The sequence below is a fragment of the Notolepis coatsorum genome (genome assembly GCF_963971535.1).
Source record: "Notolepis coatsorum genome assembly, chromosome: 8".
Lineage (NCBI taxonomy): Eukaryota > Metazoa > Chordata > Actinopteri > Aulopiformes > Paralepididae > Notolepis > Notolepis coatsorum.
Genome location: NC_140172.1, coordinates 79,350,540 through 79,373,984, shown reverse-complemented (window position 1 = coordinate 79,373,984; position 23,445 = coordinate 79,350,540). Strand labels below are relative to the sequence as shown.

The 23,445-nt window shown below is 42.7% G+C and overlaps 1 protein-coding gene across 1 annotated transcript in view; it reads left to right on the top strand.

The window, feature by feature from the left end:
* Positions 1 to 23,445, top strand: part of synpo2la (synaptopodin 2-like a) — a 74,835-nt gene that overhangs the window by 18,259 nt on the left and 33,131 nt on the right. Inside the window, exon 3 of the mRNA XM_084320791.1 lies at positions 4,132 to 4,865. Within this exon, the coding sequence (XP_084176917.1) occupies positions 4,132 to 4,865 (734 nt within the window). The remainder of the gene's footprint in view (positions 1 to 4,131; positions 4,866 to 23,445) is intronic.

The window sequence follows — 23,445 nt, the reverse complement described above, 5'->3', positions numbered from 1 at the left end:
GAGCTAGTTGTAAAGTAGAAGTCATCTGAGCTAGTTGTAAAGCAGAAGTCATCTGAGCTAGTCTGTTTGTATATTGCTTGTGTAGTTAGTTCCCAACACGTGAGGGAGGTGTAGTGGTTACGTCATTGTTGTTTCCTGCGCGGTCCACCCCACTTGAAATTGCAATGTATTCTCAATGGACACATTTCTAAATCGTCTTGTTTAAAAAAAATAAAGCAATTAATCGTAAAAGTTGCAAAATAACAACGTTTATGTTTTCGTTCACTGAGCAACTACATAATGGCCGTGACGTGTATTAGATGACAGCACGGAACGACAGGAACTTACTGGTAAGTGTAGTTATTTTTTAACAACAAATGAAACAACCTTAGCATGCAACGGTCACATATGGGATGTTTTTCGGACTTTTTGCAACCGACACTTTGGCGACACCTAGTGGCTCGGGTGTGCATATTTTGTAATACAATATATATCGAATTAAAGCCCCATTTGTTGCCTGTCGATAGCCCTTTCAGGTGACAAAATCCATTGAGCGGTTCTCGAGTTACATGCCGGTATTTGAGGCTTGTGCAAAGTACACGGTATTGCGCAAAATACCACTCCCGACTCAGGCTGCAGTAGTTCCGTCAATCTAGATCTGATCTCGAAAATGATTGTGGAGGGTTGTAGCCAATGAGTGTGGCTTTCCAATAATACCCCACATTAATAAAATAAACGTGAAGACAGGAAGAGAAAAACAGCTGAATGAATTGAAGTCTATGAGAAAACTGAGTTTTTCTTTGTACACAGTTTAAAATCACTCCTAATCACTCATTTCTGAATGGATCTTTATGAGATTTGGATATGTACTACATAAGGCTTCAGGCTATCTGGATTTGTAAGGATTTGTAAGCCATCCCACCTTCTGGGGAAATACTACCTCTGAACTACTAACTACTACAGAAAAACTTGAGTAACAAGTTTTTCTACAACTCAAGTTCAGACCTATGTTGCTATATCAAATCAAATCAAATCAAATTTATTTGTAAAGCCCGACAACACACGTTAATGTCCCCATGGGCTGTACACGTCTTCTTTAAACAAGTCAAGAAGAAACATAACAATAAGTCAAGAACAGAACAGGAACACCATAAGGTCCAACACATTTAAAATAAATGCAAATAAATGAAAGAATGCAAGCACTCCCAGACATACCCCACGCGAAGGTAAGGAAAAACTCACTAAAACCTAACAATAGGGAAAACATTCTCCACAGGCAGTGTGGAGGAGAGAAACCTTAGAAGGGCCATTCAAGGGGGGATCTCCCTTCTTAGATGTCTAGTAGTGTTGCAGACTAACAGTTGGTAAGCATGCACTCAAGTGTGTAGTGAAACACAGATGAGTGCATGCAATAGCAACTGAACATTTTGAAAGATTAAAGATAGAGCTGATAGCAACTGAACATTTTGAAAGATTAAAGATAGAGCTGATAGCGAATCTATTTGAGGCCCAGGGGCGGCGCAAAGAGGGTCGCGTCCTCCCCGTCTTAATCACGGGACATTCAACACTCCGGTCATTGCTCCGAGACAGCCGGAGACAGGGAGATAGGGGGCCGCGCAGAGAGGGTTGCAACCTCCCCGACATCATCGCGGGACGTCCAGCACTTCGGTCACCACTACGAGGCCACCGGAGACAGGGAGACAGGAGGGCACGCAGAGAGGGTCGCATCCTCCCAGCCTTCATCACGGGACGTCCGACACTCCGGTCAGCACTCCAGGACAGCAACTCACAGGGAGACAGGGAGACGGGACAGGCATTAGACAGCTTGCGTCATTGTAGTGGGCGGACATAGCAATAGATACAAGTGGTAAGCATATATGTGAATAGAGTAGATATATGAAGTAAGCATGTTATGTGAATAGAATAGAAGTACTTAACCCAGCAATGAAACCGCGTTGACAGGCCAGTTGACAAGACCACGGACAGACGACGGTAAGTAGCTGATCCATGGCCTCGGTGGTGCATGTAGAGCAGTCACTGCAATCTTGGCCAAGACCCCGAGGCATCCATCACCTTAGTCAGCACTAGGAGACAGGCACTCAGAGAGATGGGGGAGGGAGGGGGGGGGGGGGAGGGGGGGGGGGGAGTTAGAGAGTTCCCATGTTTGTGGTGCTGCAAAACTAGACAGATTAATCTAAAGGTCAGTCCCCGACCAGGTGAGATCAGGGTAGGTTGAAGAAGAGAGAGAAAAGATGGGTCTTAAGCAGGGATTTAAAAGCTTCGACAGAGCAGGCGCCCCTGATGACGGCAGGTAATTTGTTCCACAGGTAGGGAGCGCGGTAGACAAAGGCTCTGTGGCCGGCGGTTTCTTTTTAACCCTAGGAATCGATAGAAGCCCCGTATTTTCTGAGCGCAGAGCACGAGCGGGCGAGTAGCGGGAGATGAGATCGGATAGATAGAGCGGTGCAAGCCCATTTAAAATTTTGTAGGTGAGGAGTAGCACTTTAAAGTCAGATCGGGCTTGAATAGGAAGCCAGTGTAGGGCGGACAAAACTGGTGTGATGTGATCAAATATTCTAGTTCTAGTTAGTATCCGTGCAGCCGCATTTTGCACGAGTTGAAGATTTTTGATGCTTGAATTAGGTAGGCCTGAAAAAAGTGCATTACAGTAGTCCAAACTTGATGAGACAAAAGCATGAATCAGGGTTTCAGCATCAGCCAGAGTTAAGATGGGGAGAATTTTTGCGATATTACGAAGATGGAAGAATGCAATTTTGGTGATTTTTTTTATATGTGCATTAAATGAGAGGGAGGAATAAAAAATTACTCAGAGGTTTTTTATGGTGGAGCTCTGGGATACATGACATGTATCAAAGTTGAGGGAGATGTCCTGAAACAGGCCTCTGTGGTTTGGGGGGCCAACAATTAACATCTCAGTTTTATCTGCATTAAGGAGTAGAACGTTTTGCGACATCCACTTTTTGACGGCAAGCAAGCAGGCCTCAAGGTTTTGTAGTTGGGAGGAATCATTTGGCTTAATAGGTATATATAATTGGGTGTCATCAGCGTAAAAATGCGAGACCCCGAATGCCAACATGATTCTCAAGCCGACCTAGAAGAATCGAGTGATCGATAGTGTCAAAGGCTGCACTGAGATCAAGCAATAAGAGCACAGAAGTGAGGTCTGAGTCAAGAGAGAGCAGTAAGTTATTTGTGACTTTGGTAACCGCCGTTTCGGTGGAGTGTAAGGCTCTAAAGCCAGATTGAAAAGGTTCATTAATTAAGATTATTGTTTGATAAATGGTCAGTAAGTTGCGTTTTGACGATCCGTTCTAACACTTTGGATAGGAACGGAAGATTGGAGATGGGTCTGTAATTTTTCAAGATTAGAGGGTCGAGGTTCGGTTTTTCAAGTAGTGGTTTAATGACTGCTGATTTAAAGGCCAGGGGCACCACGCCAGTAGACAAGGAGGTGTTGAAGATATTGAGTAGGGCAGGGCCTAGAGTTGGGAAGAGTTTTTTGATGAGAGTTGCTGGAAGAGGGTCAAACAGACAGGTTGAGGGTTTAGCCGCGCCAACCAATTTAGAGAGGGCACTAAGTGAGACGTTTTCAAGGCAGCATAGCGTATGGCTGGAACGTTAGCACTAAAAGTGAATGTGTTTTCTGGAATCAGAAACTTCAGAATGTCATCTTTCAAAAGAGACCAGGCTCATGCATGTGCTATAAGTATAAAGTATGTTGTTTTGGTTTGCAAAAAAAGTATGCAGTCCTCAAGTTAAAGTAAAAAAATTGCCACTTTTCTGCCCGCTTGATAAGAGCGTAACTTTATTTCAATCAAAAATTCTTAAACAATAAGCAACAAATTTTGTGCAAAAATGGAAAAGCTTGCCAATGTTCATGAGGCAGAATTATTACAATAGCCGATAATGCATTTCCCCAATGATGAATCCCTATAAGGGTGGACTGCGCGGGAAACTAAGACTACACCTCCCTATATAGCGATAATATAGTGAATATAGTTGAATGCCTTGTTAACAAAGCATTACAACAAAGTATCTATTATCTAATAGAACTAAAGTCTGTCGCCAGAAACCTCTCTTCAATGTCATGAGTGAAAATGCCATTTGAAATGTAACTTCCTCTCTCCGTAGGGCTCCTGCTGGCTTTCAGTCGGTGGTGCTTCTGACCCGCGCACCATCGCCCCGCATTGACAAAGAGTACCGTGCTGCAGTGCGCGCCATGTCGCCCCCTGGTTGCCACCATGTTGTACCCGTCCGAGAGATCAACTGCAGCCGCTCCTCCCTGGGCAGCGGGCTGACGTCCCCGCCGGGCAGCGAGGCCTACTACGGAGAGACGGACAGCGACGCCGATGTGGCCGGCTACGAGAGGCAACGGCAACGACAGAAACGCCGCAGTCCCAGCAACGCCACCCCGGGGAAGCTGACGGGACGCGTCTCCCCAGAGGGCGGGGAGACCTCGGAGATGAGCGGCTACGACAGCGCACCCGACGCCCACGTTTACCCCAGCCTGTTGGAGGGACGTGGGGGAGTAGGAGGCGGCAGAGGAGGAGGAGAGGGGCTGCCCGGTGTGACTCGGAGAGAGGTCATCTACCAGCCTCCCGCCCCAGGGATGTGGTCCTCCCAGACCTCCACCGAGACTTCCTCCATCATCTCCTCGGCCGAGGACCAGGGGCCGCGGGACGGCGGGCCGGAGGAGGACAGCGGCTTCCAGGAGCTGGCCAACGTGCCGCTGGTGTCCCCCGAGAGGGCCAAGGAGGCCATGATGCTGAGCTCTCGCAGCCAGATGGTGCCCATGGTCGGGCCCGTGGACAAACCCATCGACGAGGAGCTCAGCACAACCTATGTGGAAAAAGCCAAGCAAGCCAGTGAGTAGTATACGGTTTAGGGTGAACACAGATGATTCTCCACACACTTTACACTTTTGGAATCCATGCCTTTTTCACACTTCGATGGTCAGAAAAATGTCCAGATGTGTACATCCCTGCCAAATCAAAGCATGAGATTAGTACCGGTGCAGGCACAGAATGTTTTATTGTTATTCAGAGGAGCATGTATTTTAATGAAGCTTGTAGTGTGTAGTATAGTTCTACAACCACTTGATTTGAAAGTGAGAACTTTCAAACCATAATTAGCTAAACCACTTGTCAAAGTCACAGGTTAACTGTGGTTAATAAAACCCTCCCTATCTTCAATATTTCACAAGGGTGCCATCCCCTGCCCCAAAATGTTTTACTATAGTTGAAGAAATACAAAAAAAACAGAAGATCATGGTAGAGGTCAGAAGGTCATGGTAGTACTTCAAACCTCTTATAGGGATACTTTGTTATTTTAAAATTGAGTCTGATATTTTTCTTAATGTCACAATGTGGGATCATGGTAGTATGATGACATGTTCAGTTTTACTACTAATAATAATAATAATAATAATAATAATAATAATAATAATAATAATAATAATAATAATAATAATAATAATAATAATAATAATAATAATCATGGTATAATCCAAATTAAACAACACCATTGGTATCATCATTGCAGTGACCATGACGTAATGGATATACCATGATATTGTATCATAATCAGGGTTAACGTTTCTCATTCAACCCATCAGGTGGCGCTAGCAGCAAGCTGGCTCAACAAGTATCTATACAAATGCAAAGTCAAATTCAGAAGTGTTTCTCAATAATGTGACAAATGCCTTCTGAAGTAAAGTCAAAAGAATATAATTCAAATTGAAAGTATGTCTTTAAAGTGAAGGGGGGTATAGTCTATATTTACCTCTAGTTCAATGGTCCAATAACCCCAGCGCTCAACATGGGAGCAGAGAAAGGCATCTACAGCTGCTTGCTGATATCAAATAGCAGAGCTCACCCCCCTTCTCTCTCTCTCTCTCTCTCTCTCTCTCTCTCTCTCTCTCTCTCTCTCTCTCTCTCTCTCTCTCTCTCTCTCTCTCTCTCTCTCTCTCTCTCTCTCCCCTCTTTCTCTATATCCTCCCCTTACTAACTCAAATTTAGTCTTGCTTCACAAAGCACTAAACCATTAAAGCATATTTGCTTGACATGATCTCTGGACGGTCTAGTATATACAGCATAGTATATAACACAATTCCATTCCACACTTGTTCTTAATTAATGTGTTCTTAATTTTATCTTCTATTTCATCATCCAAACAGCCAAATATGCCTATTTATTGAATATTTGTACATACTACTACTGGCGTTATAGGCATTAGACTTTGAGCAGTCATCGAGCAGTCATTTATTGCCTTAAAATGGAACACAATATAGGACAATTAGAACATCTAAATAATAGCCTAACAAATAACAATAATTTAGTATTACAGAGAGTTTTGCGATATCCAATTTTTGACGGCAAGCAGGCAAGCCTCAAGATTTTGTAATTGGGAGGAATCATTTGGCTTAATAGGTATATATAATTGGGTGTCATCAGCGTAAAAATGAAAGTTTATGCCAAATTTGCGTATGATATTGCCGAGGGGTAGCATGTAAATCGAAAATAGCAAAGGGCCCAGGACAGAGCGTTGTGGGACCCCGCATTGCACTGGGAGGGTCTCAGATGTTAAATCATTATAGACCACGCAGTGTGTTCTATCAGTTAAATAAGATTTAAACCAAGCAAGTGCGTGACCCTGAATGCCAACATGATTCTCAAGCCGACCTAGAAGAATCGAATGATCGATAGTGTCAAAGGCTGCACTGAGATCAAGCAATAAGAGCACAGAAGTTAGGTTTGAGTCAAGAAAGAGCAGTAAGTCATTCGTGACTTTGGTAACCGCCGTTTCGGTGGAGTGTAAGACTCTGAAGCCAGATTGAAAAGATTCATTAAGATTATTGTTTGATAGATGGTCAGTAAGTTGTGTTGCGACAATCCGTTCTAATATTTTGGATAGGAACGGAAGATTGGAGATGGGTCTGTAATTTTTTAAGATTAGAGGGTCGAGGTTCGGTTTTTTGAGTAGCAGTTTATTATGAATGTCTTTTTTTTTACCAAGCCTGTAACAATGTGGCTTTTTCACGCCGCCAGTAGCGGTAACGGTAGAATATCTCTTATTAAAATTCCAAACTGTCCATATTTTATATTTCTCAATAAATACTGTTTGGGGGGTGGCTAGGTGGTCTAGTGGGCAAGGCGCTCGCCACCAATGCAGGAGACGCTGGGTTCGAGAGCAGCTCTCCGCATTGCTATCAGCTTGGCTGGTCGTTCATACTAACACAATTGGCAGTGGTTAGGGGTGGGAAAGCTGATGGGTGGGGATCGGACGTTGTGGAAAGCGACTCCTACAGGTCGGTTGGTGCGCCTGCGCAGCAGAATCAGGAAGCGACGGGGGCGGCGTGTCCCTCCCACGCAGACCCCCGCCGCTGAGAGATCGCGCTGTGCAGGTGAAAAGATGCGACGCTGCTTCCTCGAGTACCGGAGGGGACACGTGATGTAAGGCTTCGTCCACATTGCAGCCGGCTTGGGGGAGGCATGGCCTAACAGCGTTCGAGACAGGGGAGGGTAGAATTGGACGATACGAAATTGGGATGGGAGAAAAATAGGAAATGGGAGAAAAAAGTAGATAAAAAAATAAAAAATAAATACTGTTTGGATATGTAACAAAACCCAACTTTACCTTGGTTATAATACTCCAATGTTTTACTATCTTGAATTTAGAAGTTGGGTGGTGCTGTGTAAAATACAAACTACTACCTAACTGTACTTTATAATGTATTTCAAATGCTACAGTCAATACCCAAAGGTTTTTATTAAGATATTGCTCTCAATATCAAAGATTTGCAAGGCAAAATATAATGAAAATATAAGGAAATAAAAACATAACAGACCTATACAAACTTAGTCAATATATTTATATATAGGCAATTAATAATACACCTCAATTTAACCCCAAATGCCAATACTTTCTTGGCTGCCCCTGCAGTATAATAATGCAAATAAAAGAAAAACACCACATTGCATGAATAAAATCATTAAAAAACAATAACCTTGAGCTCAAGGTAAAACAATAAACAAAAATAATAGCTGGCTAAAATAACCTGTGGGTACCCATGTGATACAGTCAGACCAACTCCTCTTCAGTGCTCCAGATAGGAGAGCCAACTGAAATGTCCCCTATTTGATGTCACTTGAAATAGTCTTCACCAGAGGAACTCAAAGAGTACCCAGGACCAAGAGTGCTATCTGGCCTTGCTTCTCCCCAGTGCCACATGCACTGACTGTAGTCGCTGCCTCACTGCGAGATATTAGACAGGCTTGTTAGTTAGCACATATGTTTCCCTCACTACGAAGGATAACTGCAACACAGGAAAGGATGTAGGATCTTACAATTTAGTAGGATCTATACCACTATAAGCTTTCAGGCCAATTCCATGGCTAAACTTCAGAAGTAATAACTTATATCTTTGTATTTCAACTTCCATTGTTCGCTCTTCCCTATCCCACATTCCCCACAACGAGATACATTATCTTGTAAAAAGTATACCCAAGAAGTTACAGATACATAATACTAATAGTCAATTTTCATTTAGTAATTGTGTCACCAACCAAATGTAATGTTTAACCAATAATGGATCATAATTTATCCCTCCATTGAATGTCACCTTTGATCCAATTGACCTTGAAAGTAGTATTCAAAGAACTAAAACCCAATACATTTAATCCCCCTATAAGTTACACAATACACTGGGGGCGGCTACGTGGCGCAGTGGGCAAGGCGCTCGCAACGAATGCTGGAGACTAGGCTCGAGCCCCGCTCTCCACATCGCTTTCAGTTTAGCTGGTCGTCCACAGTAATACACATTGGCCGTATTACGGGGAGGGAAACTGAAGGGTGGGGATCGGGCGTTGTGGACAGCGACTCCTACAGGTCGGTTGGTGCGCCTGCGCAGTAGAATCAAGAAGCGACGGGGGCAAAGCCCAGACCCCCGATGCTGAAAGATCGAGCCGCGCAGGTGAAAAGATGCGACGGCTGTTACCTCGAGTATCGGAGGGGACTCGTGCTATGTATGACTTAGTCCACATTGCAGCCGGCTTGTGGGAGGCAAGAAACAACGTTCAAAGACAGGGGAGGGTTGAATTGGACGATATGAAAAATTGGGATGGGAGAAAAAAATTGAAAATGGGAGAAAAAGTGGATAAAAAAAAAAGTTACACAATACACTTATTTTTTATATAATAGGGTAGACTATTATGTTAAACAATATCTTTTTATTTTTGTTTATGTTTGTTCATTAGGTAAAAAGATAGTTGTATCATCTGTGGAACAGCATCCCCACATCCATTAGACTTGCCCCCTCGACAGATGCCTTCAAGTCTAGACTCAAAACCCACTTCTACTCATTAGCATTTCCCTGACTCACGCCCTGTTTACCTGCATGACCTCCCGTAAAACTGAGATGTGATTGTTGTTTATATGTTGTCTAGACTTTAGATTTATCTATGTGTATCTACCCTCTGTACAGCACTTTGGTTGACATGTGTCATGTTTAAATGTGCTCTATAAATAAATAAATATGATTGATCTGCTAGTTGACAGCACTTATATTAGAATATTTGTTTATCTTTGAATGTGAAGTGCCATTGCTTTATGAGTAAAAATAAGAAGGGAGCAGTTTAATCCCTCTTTCAATGTTAAATCTCTGAGTTGTTCCATTTAGTATTTGATCTTAACAATGCAGCCCTCGGTGTCTGAATTGCATGTTTAAAATAATTTAAGAAATCCAAAGTATCAAGGAAATCGAAAGCCTTAGTAATCCACAAACAAAAATATGGCTCTTGCCAATCAATCAACACAAATTAGATGATTATTACAAATGTACCTTCAATGCATACAACCAGATTGACAGCCATAAATACCTGAACCCAAAACCCCAAATAGTTTTTAAAGGTTTATTCCACCCAATATTGTGTAATTGTGTAATTGTATCAAGGCATAACTTTAAAGGGGAACTATTTTACTATTTCTTTCACTATCTGGGCACTTTTACACAATTACTGTCTATGAAACACCGCTGTGAGGTTTTTTTTCAAACAAAAATTAATTGTTTTGTATTTCTAATCAAATACTCAAAAACAGCATTTTTCTACCTCAAGATCTTAAGCCGTTTTGAGGCTGGGCTCCAACCACTGTGTGGCCTGGTGCCAACTGCCACATCAACTGCCACATTATTATGCAGCTGAGAAATCTCTGACATCACAGATATGCACATTTTCAGATGACTCAGTTCAGTGAGGGTGACTATTGTGAGAGGAGAATTGGAAGAATGCGCCAATATGAGAATTAGAGACATAGATCCTATTAATATAAGTCCACATAGCTAGGAAACAATGCTAAACACTGAAAAAGGCAATTTCTAAGATAGTTCCCCTTTAATTTAAAATATACCGTCAAACTATTTGGGGCAGGCGTCTATATGGGACACACCTTTAATTAGTTTCACACAAAACTCTTGCTCAGCAAAAATGTTAAATTGTGTATGTAAACGAATATGGATATTACAATATGGATATATACATTTCTCATAAAAATAGGGTATTGAATAACATCAATTACTATTCATTTGAGATTGCCCTGAGAGACAGCGCCAGTGAAGATACCAAGATGGCGCTGCTAAGACCGGCTGCCTCTCTGTGCGCTCCGTTGAGACTGTGCTTACTTTTGTTAATATTTATAGTTTTAAGAGTTCTGTTTGTACCAACTGTAGGTGCATTTAATGTGTATGACCGTCAGTCACTCATAGACATTGGATTACGGGAAACTTACCAACTGGATTGCTCTCTGGATCAGCTCACCGAACAACAACAATGGCCTGCTGAGATCTTGAGGACATCAGGACCATACCTCGACCCACGGAACAAAGGGACCAGGCGACGAGGAAGGAGAGCCGGTGTCCGAAACAGATTGCGAGCCAGGCGACACAGAACGCCACTGCCCAGCATATTGCTGGCCAATGTACAATTAATAGACAATAAAGTGGACGACATCAAAGCAAGGATTCAATTCCAAAGAGACGTTAGAGACTGTAACGTTCTCTGCTTCATCGAGACGTGGTTGACGCCGGACGTCCCAGACCACGCTATCCAATCGGCTGATCACTTCTTCATCCACCGCAAGACTCGAACAGCAGAATGCGGAAAACAGCAGGGAAGTGGAATAGCCTTCATGTTGAACAACAATTGGAGCGATCCAGGCAACGTGAAGGAGCTTTCGAACCACTGCTCCCCCAACCTGGAGTATATATCTATCAAGTGCCGGCCTTTCTTTCTCCCGAGAGAGTTAACGTCGATCATCCTGATCCCACCACAAGCAAACACAGGTGACTCGCTCTCCAAACTCCATGACGAGGTAAATAGAATCCAAGCAGCTAATGTTGATGCTGCTATTGTGGTTGTGGGTGATTTCAAAACCTGGGAAGAGTATGCAGACTTCTACCAGCATGTGACTTGTAACACCAGAGGCGGTAATATTTTAGACCATTGTTACTCGCAATTTAAATGTGGTTACAAATCTCATTCTGCCAGTGGATTTGGCAAATCTGATCATGCCGCCATCTTCCTCTCTCCGGAGTATAAACAAAGTCTCAAGCGCGCGCCGGTAGTCTCGCGAGAGGTGCAGAAATGGTCTGTAGAATCAGAGGGCACACTCCAAGCTGCACTTGAATGTACAGACTGGGGGGTATTCCGCGATAACACAGATAACATTAATGACTACACGGAGACAGTGCTGGACTTTGTTTGTACTTTGGTGGAAGAAACAATCTCCACTACCACAATTAGAGTTTACCCAAACCAAAAGCCCTGGGTAGACAAATCCGTCCGTGAGGCTCTGAAAGCGCGCACCTCAGCATACAACGCCGGGCTTGTGGCAGGCAACATGAATGACCACAAGGTGGCGAGATACAACACCAGTAATAGAAGCAAAAAGGCGCTACAGGAATAAAATGTAATCCAATATGAACAGGCTGACTCTAGAGCTATGTGGCAGGGCCTCAGAACGATGACAGATTACAAAGGCACCTCCCTCAAGCTGAACAGTGACATCTCCTTAGCAAATTATCTCAATACCTTCTATGCAAGGTTTGAGGCTGGGAATAACAACACCAGCCTACAAGCCACTGCAATGGAGGGGGGGGGGGGCTGCTGATGGAGACTCAGTGTTCAGGGTAACAGAACATGAGGTGAGGAGGACCTTTAAGAAAGTGAATATCAGGAAGGCAGCAGGACCGGACGGTATCCCCGGTCGCGTCCTAAAAGTCTGTGCCGATCAACTGGCCCCGGTATTCACTGACATATTTAACCTGTCCTTGGAACAGGCTGTCATCCCCACCTGTCTGAAGCAGTCCACTATTATCCCTGTACCCAAAAAATCCAAGCCTGCTTGCCTCAACGACTACCGCCCTGTAGCTCTCACCTCCATAGCCATGAAGTGCTTTGAGAACCTAGTAAAGGGCTACATCTGCTCCTCCCTCCCCATCAACCTGGACCCCCTGCAATTTGCATACCGCCCCAACAGGTCCACGGAGGACGCCATAGCCCATGTGCTGCACACAGCAGCATCACACCTGGACAAGAGGAAAGATACAAGATACAAGATACAAGAGTTTTATTTGTCACGGCATACAGGTATACAGTGAAATGCGGGGGGTCTCGCCCGCAACGATGTGCATAATACAAGTAATAATATAATATAAGAGTCCAACCAATAGAGCGACATAGTGCAATAACAAGTAAACAAAGTAGGCATATCGGTATCTGTACATTCTTAAAGTGATCTTTCCTTCTGTAAAGTGTCCGTAGTGTGAGCGTGTGCAGCATCAGTGTGTGTGTGCTCATGTTAAAGTGGCTGCTAGTGTGTGAACGTGTACAGTGTGTGTGTTGTGTGTGTGCTCATGTGTGCTTGTGCGTGGAGAGTTCAGTGTTCAAGGCTCTGATGGCCTGTGGGAAGAAGCTGAGCCTAAGTCTCTCTGTCCTTGTTACTGGTGCTCGCAGGCGTTTGCCTGACCGCAGCAGCATGAACAGGCTGTTGTTGGGGTGGTGAGGGTCTTTCATTATCCTGCAGGCTCTGGATTTGCACCTCTTGTTGTATAGGACCTGCAGGGTTGGTAGTGCAATACCCGTGGTACGCTCGGCTGAGCACACCACTCTCTGTAGGGCCTTCTTGTCCTGTGCCGTGCTGTTGCCATACCAGGCAGTGATGTTTCCAGTCAAGATGCTCTCTACAGCTCCGGAGTAGAAGGACTGGAGTATCTTCCCAGATACTCTGAACTTCCTTAACTGTCTCAGGTGGTAGAGGCGCTGCTTCGCCTTTTTAACGACTGAGTCTATGTGTATTGTCCATGTCAGGTCCTCTGAGATGTGGACCCCCAGGTACTTGAAGCTGCTCACCCTGTCCACGGTAGCCCCGTTTATCCTCAGGGGAACTATGTGAGAATGCTGTTCATCGACTACAGCTCAGCATTCAATACCATAGTCCCCTCCAAACTCATAGCCAAGCTCAGGGACCTGGGCTTGAACTATGACCTCTGCCAGTGGGTCTTGGTCTTCCTGACGGGCAGACCCCAGGTGGTGAGAGCAGGCAACTGCACCTCCTCATCCATTACTTTCAACATAGGGGCCCCCCAGGGCTAGAGGAGTCCCCTCCTCTACTCCCTGAACACACATGCCTGTGTGGCACAGCGGAACAACAACACAATCATCAAATTTGCTGACGACACAGTAGTGGTGGGCCTGATTTCTGCAAACGACGAGAGGGCCTACCTGGAAGAGGTCAAGGTCCTAGCGGGATGGTGTCAAGAGAACAGCCTCTCCCTGAACGTCAGCAAAACAAAGGAGATGATTGTGGACTTTAGGAGGTCGGGGGTCAGGGACTACAGCCCCCCCAGCATCGATGGGGCACCGGTTGAGAGAGTGAACAGTTTTAAGTACCTCAGAGTCCACATATCCGAGGACTTGACATGGACCACACGCATTGACAGTGTTGTGAAGAAGGCACGGCAACGCCTCTACTTCCTCAGGCGCCTAAGGAAGTTCCAAGTCAGTCAGAAGATCCTTAAGAACTTCTACTCGTGTACAATAGAGAGCATCCTGACTGGCAATATCACCTCCTGGTTTGGGAATAGCACCGCACAAGACCGTAGCAGACTACAGAGAGTGGCCAGTTCAGCCGAACGCACAATTGGAGGGGGGCTTCCCACTATCCAGAACATTTACAACAAGCGGTGCATGGGTAAGGCTAAGATAATTATCAAAGACCCCAGCCACCCAAACAACTGCCTCTTTGAACTGCTGCGGTCAGGCAAGCGATACCGTAGTCTCATGGCAAGCACAGAAAGACTCAGAAGAAGCTTCTATCCCCAGGCCATCAGGATGCTCAACGAACAATAACTCTATGTAACAACCATCAAATGCACTCACAGCACACACATCCACACGCACACACTCACTTTAAACAAACAACTCACTGCAGCACCCACTTTACACACTTTAGAACACCTAAACACACTTTATATTTATTGGTAAAGAATTTGCACTACAACCCATATCTCATTACACCTTACTGTAAATGGTACCTAAATTGTACCTCATCCCATTTCTGCTTTGCACTGTATAGTATATTGTATATTAGTATATTGTATATTATATTGTATGGTAACTCGGTTACTTCTACTCTGCATTGAACATTGTACATATGTACATACTGAACACTTGTGTCTACGTACGTGACTTCTATTTTATACTTGCTATACTTATTTTATTTTATACTTAACTATTTTTGTCTAGCACAGTCTCTGGAGCGTAACAGAAAGAAGCATTTTGTATAAAAGTATTCTGTACTTCTGTATGACAACTAATAAAGAAACTTGAACTTGAATGTAACTTAAAAAAAAACTGCTTCACAGTGTCAATGGCAACCAGAGGAAAAAATGATGTAGAGCTACAGTAGCTTCTCATGTGTCAAAACTAGTGCTGTCAGGCGATTAAAAAAATGTATCTAATTAATTACAGGATTTGTAATTAATTAATCTAATTAATCGCATTTTAATCGCATAACCATTTTATGCCTGATATTCTATATTCTATAATCATATTTCAAATTGCATGTGTCCGGATGGCAGAATTCAGTACTGTATCTACAAAACCTTCTGTTTAATCATCTTCCATTTATTAATTTGCTTAGATTTTTCAGGTCTGGTCAATTTTAGCATGGTGTTATTCACAGTCAAAGATAACAAATAATTAATTGATATTCTCATTTGGTTCATTACAATTTACTCAAGCCTAGTAACAGACACAGTATTTCTGACACTGGGAATACATTCCCTGAGATCCATAGATGTCCCTAGAATCAGATACCAAGAACATGCAAATGGACCATATAAAAAAAAGTCTGTAAATGTGTATTCTACGTTCTTATGGAATTAATGAGATTTAAAAAAATATAAAAAAAAAAGAAAAAAAAATCATTTTAATTTTTTTTATTTTGAGTGAATTTTCATAACGCGTTAATTTGCTGTGTAATTAATTAATATAATTAACGCGATAAACTTACAGCCCTAGTCAAAACGTGTAGCCACACCTGGTAGTAAGTGTTAACAATTTAGCATTCTTGTTAATTAAAATGATGGAAATGATAGCTCTCTAACTTTAATTATTAATACATATTTATCCTTAAAAACTGAAATGTTTTCTAATAAATATAATCTAATATAAATACATCAAAGTTGTCTAATATAGATGGATAGATTTTGTGGAGGGGGAATAGAAGGATATATCATCATTAATATTATGTCTTCTAGTTAGTATATAATTTTTCATAAAAGGTTGTAACAAAGAGATATCTCATGCTTCTGAAACTTGGCTGTTAATATCAAGGAAGGAAGTTCAGTGTTTTTCGGCTGTGTTTCCCCTAGTCCTTGGTATTTCACAGTCTGAAACAGGAAACTTCTGAGGCTCTCAAGCAGCCCATCTATTAAAAACACGCCAGCGAGCTATGAGCTCGGTCAGTCCACTTGAGCTGTCTGGCTATTAATGGTATAGTATGGTATGGTTTATTCTTAATCCCAGAGGGGAAACATAGTTTGCCACCAGAGCAAATACAAATACACAAACAAGAAACAATTACATACAGTACAAGTTACTTAACACAGTAAAAAGAAGAGAGACTCTCAACACAGAGCTAGCCGGTGTTCTATAAAAAATGTAACCACAGCAGGAACAAAGGACCTTCTCAATCGCTCAGTAGAGCATCGAGGCATCAAAAACCATCACTAAATGAGTTTAACAGAGCATCAAATATATTGAGGGTGGCCTTCAAAAGATAGAATGGTACAGTATTCAATTTAGTCCTAGTTCGCTTGGCAATAATGATCTCCAAGGAATCAGGAGGGAGGCCAATCGCTGAGCCCGCCTTTTTAATGATTTTATTTATACGATTTTTTTCAGTAAACGTGATGCAGAGCACAGCATAAAAAAGGACACTAGCAAGGATGCCTTGGTATAGAACACATGAAGAAGTGATCTGCTGATATCAACGGATCTAAGCTTCCTCAAATGAAAAAGCTGAAACTGGGTTTTTTTTTTATCCACTTTTTCTCCTCCTTTTTCTATTTTTCTCCCATCCCAATTTAGCCGTGCCAATTCTCCCCTGCCCTGTCTTGATCGTTGCTCGCATGTGCCCCCCACTGGCTGGTCGTAGGGAGGATAGAAGCCCATCACATGTCCCCTCCGATACATGTGGAGGCAGCCAGTCACATATTTTCACCTGCCAGCGCGGACTCTCATTGGCGAGGAGTAACGTGTAGGAGGCTCACACTGCCCCCGCCATTTTCCTGTCTTTGCTGTGCAGGCGCCCTGACCGACCTGTAGGAGTCGCTGTTTACAACGACCAGACTACCACCCATCGACTTCCCTCCCGCTGAATCTGCCAATTGAGTCAGTATGACGGCTGGCCCAAGCCGGAGGCAACACTGACAGCCGGATTCGATACCGGTGTCTCTTGCATTGGTGACGAGCGCTATGTCCGCTGCACCACTCAGCCGCCCCTGAGACTGGGCTTTCTTGAACACAGAATCTGTGTTCTGCTTCCATTCCAGCTTGCTGTCCAGGTGGACACCAAGATACCTATAGGACTGGACTATTTCTACCTCCTGCCCCCTAATGATGACAGGAGAGACATTCACCTTCTTCCTACTGAAGTAACTCTTTGGTCTTTTCGAAATTAAGTTCTAAAAAATTTGCATCACACTAGTGGACAGTATAGGCCCGGTCATCGCCTTTGTTGATGAGACCGATCAGAGCAGTATCATCTGAGAATTTCTGTATATGGCACATGGCCTCGCTGTGTCTGCAGTCCGCAGTATAGAGAACAAAGAGGAAGGGAGCCAAAACTGTTCCCTGAGGGGCTCCAGTTTTTTTTATACTATTTTATCCAGCCTAACAAACTGAGGTCGAGGTTTTTGGATTGATTGATTGAAAACTTTATTAACAGATTTCAGAATGGGTACAATACAGTATAATACAGTGGTGTAGTGTATCTTGTAGACCAGGCCCATTGCAACTTGCTGTACTCTGTCGTCTACTCTAAGCCATCCTAGGTTGTCAAAATGGGCAGGGGTGAGGTGGGTTTTAGGAGAAAAGGTCGAGCAGTAGTCTGACCAGTTTGTTTTTGTGATGTTTGTAATCTTGTTTTTAGTGCCTTTGAGGTCTTTGGTACCATGAGGTGCAAGCATAGTCGTAGTACCCTTGAATGAGTGCTCCTGTTAGAGTCTTCAGGGTATTCTTGTTTACCACAAATTACCAGAGAGGAGATCCGGTACAGAATAAAGACCTCTAGAGAGGTCCTGCATTATTATTATTATTATTATTATTATTATTATTATTATTATTATTATTATTATTATTATTATTATTATTATTATTATTATTATTATTATTATTATTATTATTATTATTATTATTATTATTATTATTATTATTATTATTATGATTATTATTATTATTATGATTATTATTATTATTATTATTATTATTATTATTATTATTATTATTATTATTATTATTATTATTATTATTATTATTATTATTATTATTATTATTATTATTATTATTATATAATACAGTATGGCTCAATACACACAATTGTTAAGGGGATGCAGATCAGAGAAAGGCTTTCGTCTTGTTTACATCAGGGTCCCCCATTTTCAATTCATCATAACATTTATGACATACACGACATACAGATATACAGTACTGTTACATCCGGACATTTATGACATGGAATGAGCACCGTACCCAAGCACCGTACCCAAGTACACATACGCGGTGGATCAAAAGATGTTAGTGGAAAATGATAATAAGAATAATAATACTAAAAAGGGTTAGACGGTGATGCACATTAAGTCACACACACACAGTGAATCCAGTTACTCGCCTCTCCTTTTACTGGGAAATTACTGTACCATCAAACAACATCATTAATACTATACCCCTAAGGGTTAACGCTGGCACACAATTACTTCAAGGGTTAACGTTGGCACATGCTCAAATGAGCTACCTGGAAAGACACCTGTCGCCTATAGGTGCTACAACACAATATACACCCGCAACACAATATACACATGCAACCAAATATACACACGCAACCAAAATAAGTGGGGCCCACACTTTAGAAATAAAAAGTCCCTAAATCTAAGCCGGCATTACCCCACAACAACACAAGATGTAGCGCCCGGTCGCTGCTCGGGAAACGTGGTGGCCGTTTATGTACTGACCCCTTCACTCGAAGCGAGCATGTACTCCACACAAAGCAGGTGTGTGTTCGGCCATCAAGATCCTGAATACTGTCACCTGCGAGACACGAAGGCAGGGTGGTCTGGCGGGGAATAGGCAGAGGTGGTCTGGCGGGGAGAAGATGGAGGAGGTGACGCCCTCGACGTCCGATGCACTGCAGCAGAGAAGGCGAATCGACGTGAGGCGACGAGAGCAGCTAACAGGCTAGTCCTAACTGCAGCTACTGTAAGCTAACTAGCCAGTGTGGCTAGACTAAAACGTTCCGACTACACACATATACGCACCGCTGGTCGACGTCTCCGCCCGTCTGCTTGCCGTCCTCTGTGTCTTTCGCCCCTACTCACTGTACTGAAGCTAACCTTGCGGCGCACAACGTCACTTCTTCACACTGGGTTCATACACATGGAAGTCCGCGTGTTATCCAGGTGTATGGCTCTTCGCTAACACGTCTGCTCTCATCCGTGGATTCCAGCGAAGAGAGGGATTCTGCCCGCAGACTGCTCCTTGATCTCTGCTTCTTCGCTCCTTCCACCTGTTGCCAACCACCTCCCACCAGCTCCCCTGGTGGTAGTCCTCTGCCAGGTCTGAGTCCATAGCAAAACGAATCAGAACAGCTCAAAATTACACAACAATATTTATACAACAGTTAGGATGACGTCAGACACATCCATGTGTCTACAGTTGGTTGACTTTTTTTTTATTACATTGGTTGCCATTTTGTCACAGGAAAGATTTGCCTCTAGGATGGAACCCAGGGCCCTCATTTATCAACAATTCTTAGAAAGTGTTCTATTTTTGTTCTTAAGCACAGAATTTAGAATGTGTGTACGTACAAAAAAAAATTATCACACGTGCGTACACAGGTCCTACGCATACCTGCAATTACTCCGTATTGATAAATGCCACTTGTTCTACGCTCCGCGCTCGTGCACAGTTTTATGTATTTGCATATAGAACCGCCCGTAATTAACCATATATGGTCATGATGACACACCCCCATGAAATGTGGAAAAATGGACTAAGCCGAGCGAACGCCTGGGAGAAATACGCGACAGGCTGACAGACATCTATTAACTTCCTAAAGACCATTGCTGCCTCGGCAGCGCAAACACTAATAAAGACCGTTAACCACTTTTTGGCATTGGTGTCATTAATAACCATGCTGGAATATGACTGCTTTTTCTTCGTTTCGTTCGATTAATACCCAGGGATTAAAGTTCTCCGTCAATTTCATTCCAAATCGCGACGGATTTTCCATCAATTTTCTACCTGCATATGATTTGTAGAGGCATACAATCTATTTTGATGTCGGTATTAGGTATAGCCTATATAAACAATAATACAAGAGCATATACAAGAACCTTTCTATTCACATAACTGCATTTGTGATGGAGCTTTGACAGCTACATGGGTGGTACAGACAGTAACAGTCTATTGCTTGATCCATCTCCAATATCACGATGGACCGTGCCATGTAGCCTATGTATAGCCTGCCTATGTGATCAATAAAAACGCGAACTTGAATCCCATCATCATATTTATATGTTGTGTCTGTCCACTATGTTTGTTACTTATTTTTTTCCCCTATGTAAAGCGACATTGGGTCTCTTGAAAGGCGCTATATAAAATGAAGCTATTATTATTATTGTTATTATTATTATTATCACGTCTGTGCGGGAGCTCACAAATAGACTGTCTTTTAGTCTCAGTGAAGTTTCAACGGAGGTCATCTATTCTAACCAACAAATTGAAGTAGAAAGCACTTCGTTGTGACCAATCTTATTTGGAAACATGACACACAAAATAATAGTATTTCGCTTTTTATTTTAAACAATATTTAATCGCGTTTGGGGGTGGTGTTCTGCGTCTGCCCCCCGTGCCAAACAAGCAGGCCAACCTCTTGTTCGCTCGTGAGCACATTATAATTACACTACTGTCGCTATTTTACAATGAACTATAATGAATTACGGTTCATACAGAACACGCGCCAGTGTTGGAAGTAATGCACAAAAGCTTATTTCCGCGTATGCAGTCTCCATATTCTACCGCTGGGCGGCAGGTATGCACAATCGGAGCTGTGCGTGCGTAGATATACGCACAAAGTCAAGCACACGTTCAAATTGATAAGTCCCACACTTTGCTTAGAAATGATCGTACGCAAGGGTTACGCACATATCTGTGCGTATACACAACATTGATAAATGAGCGCCCAGGTATGTAATTTCATCTTTCCTTGTAACAATATTGTCACCCACTGGAACAGAGAAGCCGTTGGCCTTGCTGAGTTTGTTATTTGATCCAAAGAGAATGGACTCTGTTTTACCCAGGTGTAATGATATATCCTATGTTTGTTATCAGCGAGCCAGGTGCAGATTCTGCGGAGTTCAGAGCTGAGGGCTTTTTCAACCTGCAACTTGTCCCTGTCAGAGACCAGCAGGGCTGAGTCGTCCGCGAACAGGAACAAGTTGCAGTCACAAGCTGATGACATGTCATTTGCATAAATTAGGAACAGTAACGGTCCTAGTATGCTTCCTTGTGGAACACCACAGCTCACTGGGAGGGGGGGGGGGATAGTGTACCGTTTACCTCCACCATCTGTTCTCTCCCCTCCAGGTGGGATTGCATCCAGCTCACTGAGGAACAAGATATTTCATGCACCAGCTGATGGTTGAGTTGTGCAGTTTAAACTGGATAGTATTGAAGGTGCTAGAAAAACCAAAGAACATTTCCCTAACAGAGCTGGCAGACGATTCAAGGTGGCTATACATTTTATGCAACATAAAAATCAGTGCATCGTCGACTTCTACACTCTTCCTGTATGCAAATTGCAAGGGGTCTAAATAAGGTGCCACCTGCTCCCTGAGATGGCCCACAACATTTGCATACAAACCCCGCCTCCGAAGCTCCTTATAAGGCAGCCAATAGGGCAGTGTGCAAATGAAATCGCAAAAAGTCAATAGTTAGACACACCTGTCCAGCTCATTAGAATGCAACTGATGATGCAGCCGTGTGAAAATGGTGGTCGATATGTGGAAGCGCTTTGCGACGATCAAAATGAGATTAGATTCACGTATTGTCATCATATATAATACAGCTTGTGGTGCACCTGCCTCAGCGCGCGCACACACATAAACACACACACACACACACAGATACTGCGCTGCCCGTAGTACAGTCTACCATGCAGTCCGTTCATGGTACGCCTGACTCTGGCGGCCTTAATATGTGTACTGTACGTATAGGGCAGAGCATATATATATTATCTACTAAAAAACAAGTAATTAGAATAATATAAGCCTACTGTTCATTCATTAGACACATAGGCTATACTGTGTGCGTGTGTGTGGCTCACACAACAAGACTTATGGAATATTAATGCAGTCTATTTCCACACGATTAGCTTTAGTTCTTATTTATTTATTTATCCACTGTCATCTGCAGTGTTGGTATAGTAGGCTACATAGTGTATTTCAATATCTGTTTTATTGATTAATGATATATTTGAAGGACTGCAGGTTATAGCTATATCAAACAAAGGTCTGTCCCATTGTACCAATCAATGAGTTATATTGCATGTTGGCTATAACCTGCATTCTTTCAAATATATAATTAATCAATAAAACAGATATGTAACAAATAAGAAATACAAATTCTACAGAAGGCATTAGATAATTATAATTTTCAATCATTTCACAATAATTGCATAATTGTGTTTGAATATCTGAGTAATTAAAGTAATTATACATTTGTCCAAAATAGCTGGTTCAGATATGGTTAATCCAGCTGCCCAGATGAATCCATATTATTTATTTTTCCGACATCAAATGCGTAATTTTTTATCGTACAAATATTGTCATATTTATTGAAATTATGATTAATTAATTAATTCCAAGGAGGCCTGTAGGGTTGACATGAAGGAATCACTATGATTCCTCCCAAATAAAGCCATTAAGATCACGGAGCACACAGTCTGTCAAGTTAAGTGTGCTCCTCAGCACTCGTAAATCCTGCTCTCAGCCACGGCCGAATCCAATCTTAGGGACGGTTAGGGAATCCCACAACCGGCCCTAATATGTCTCAAATCGGCCTGAGAGCAAATTTCTTGTCGTAAATCCGTTGGAGAATGAGACCCATTATTTTTTTTAGGAATAGGGACATGATGTTAACCACATTGCAGGAAAAGCAGATGAAGACAGATAGAGAGAAAAGAGAATGAAAAACTGGTCACAACTGGTCAGCACAGACCTTGAGGGTGCGTGGATAAATACCATCAGGCCCAAGACCCCTGTTTACCTTGATGCGCTTAACCCCACCTTCATCACTAGGAGCATCAGAAGCTTGTTTTTGTTCTTTGTTCTATAGGGACATCCTCGTGGCCTCATCCTAATTGATCAAAATATCCTGATTCAAAATACTAATCAAAATAAGTATCAGTAATTATCCAAAGGACAAGACTAGTCAAGCCAGACCTGGATGTTTCAACAACAGGAAACATTTCTGGAGTAAAGTCAGTGATTCTCCATTCCGGCCAAAAAGTATAAATACCATACTTTGTGATTAACTGACCGGAGCGCCTGATACATAACCATCTGTACTCTATTCACCACGTATATGTTCGTCATATTGTTTAGGAAAAAAA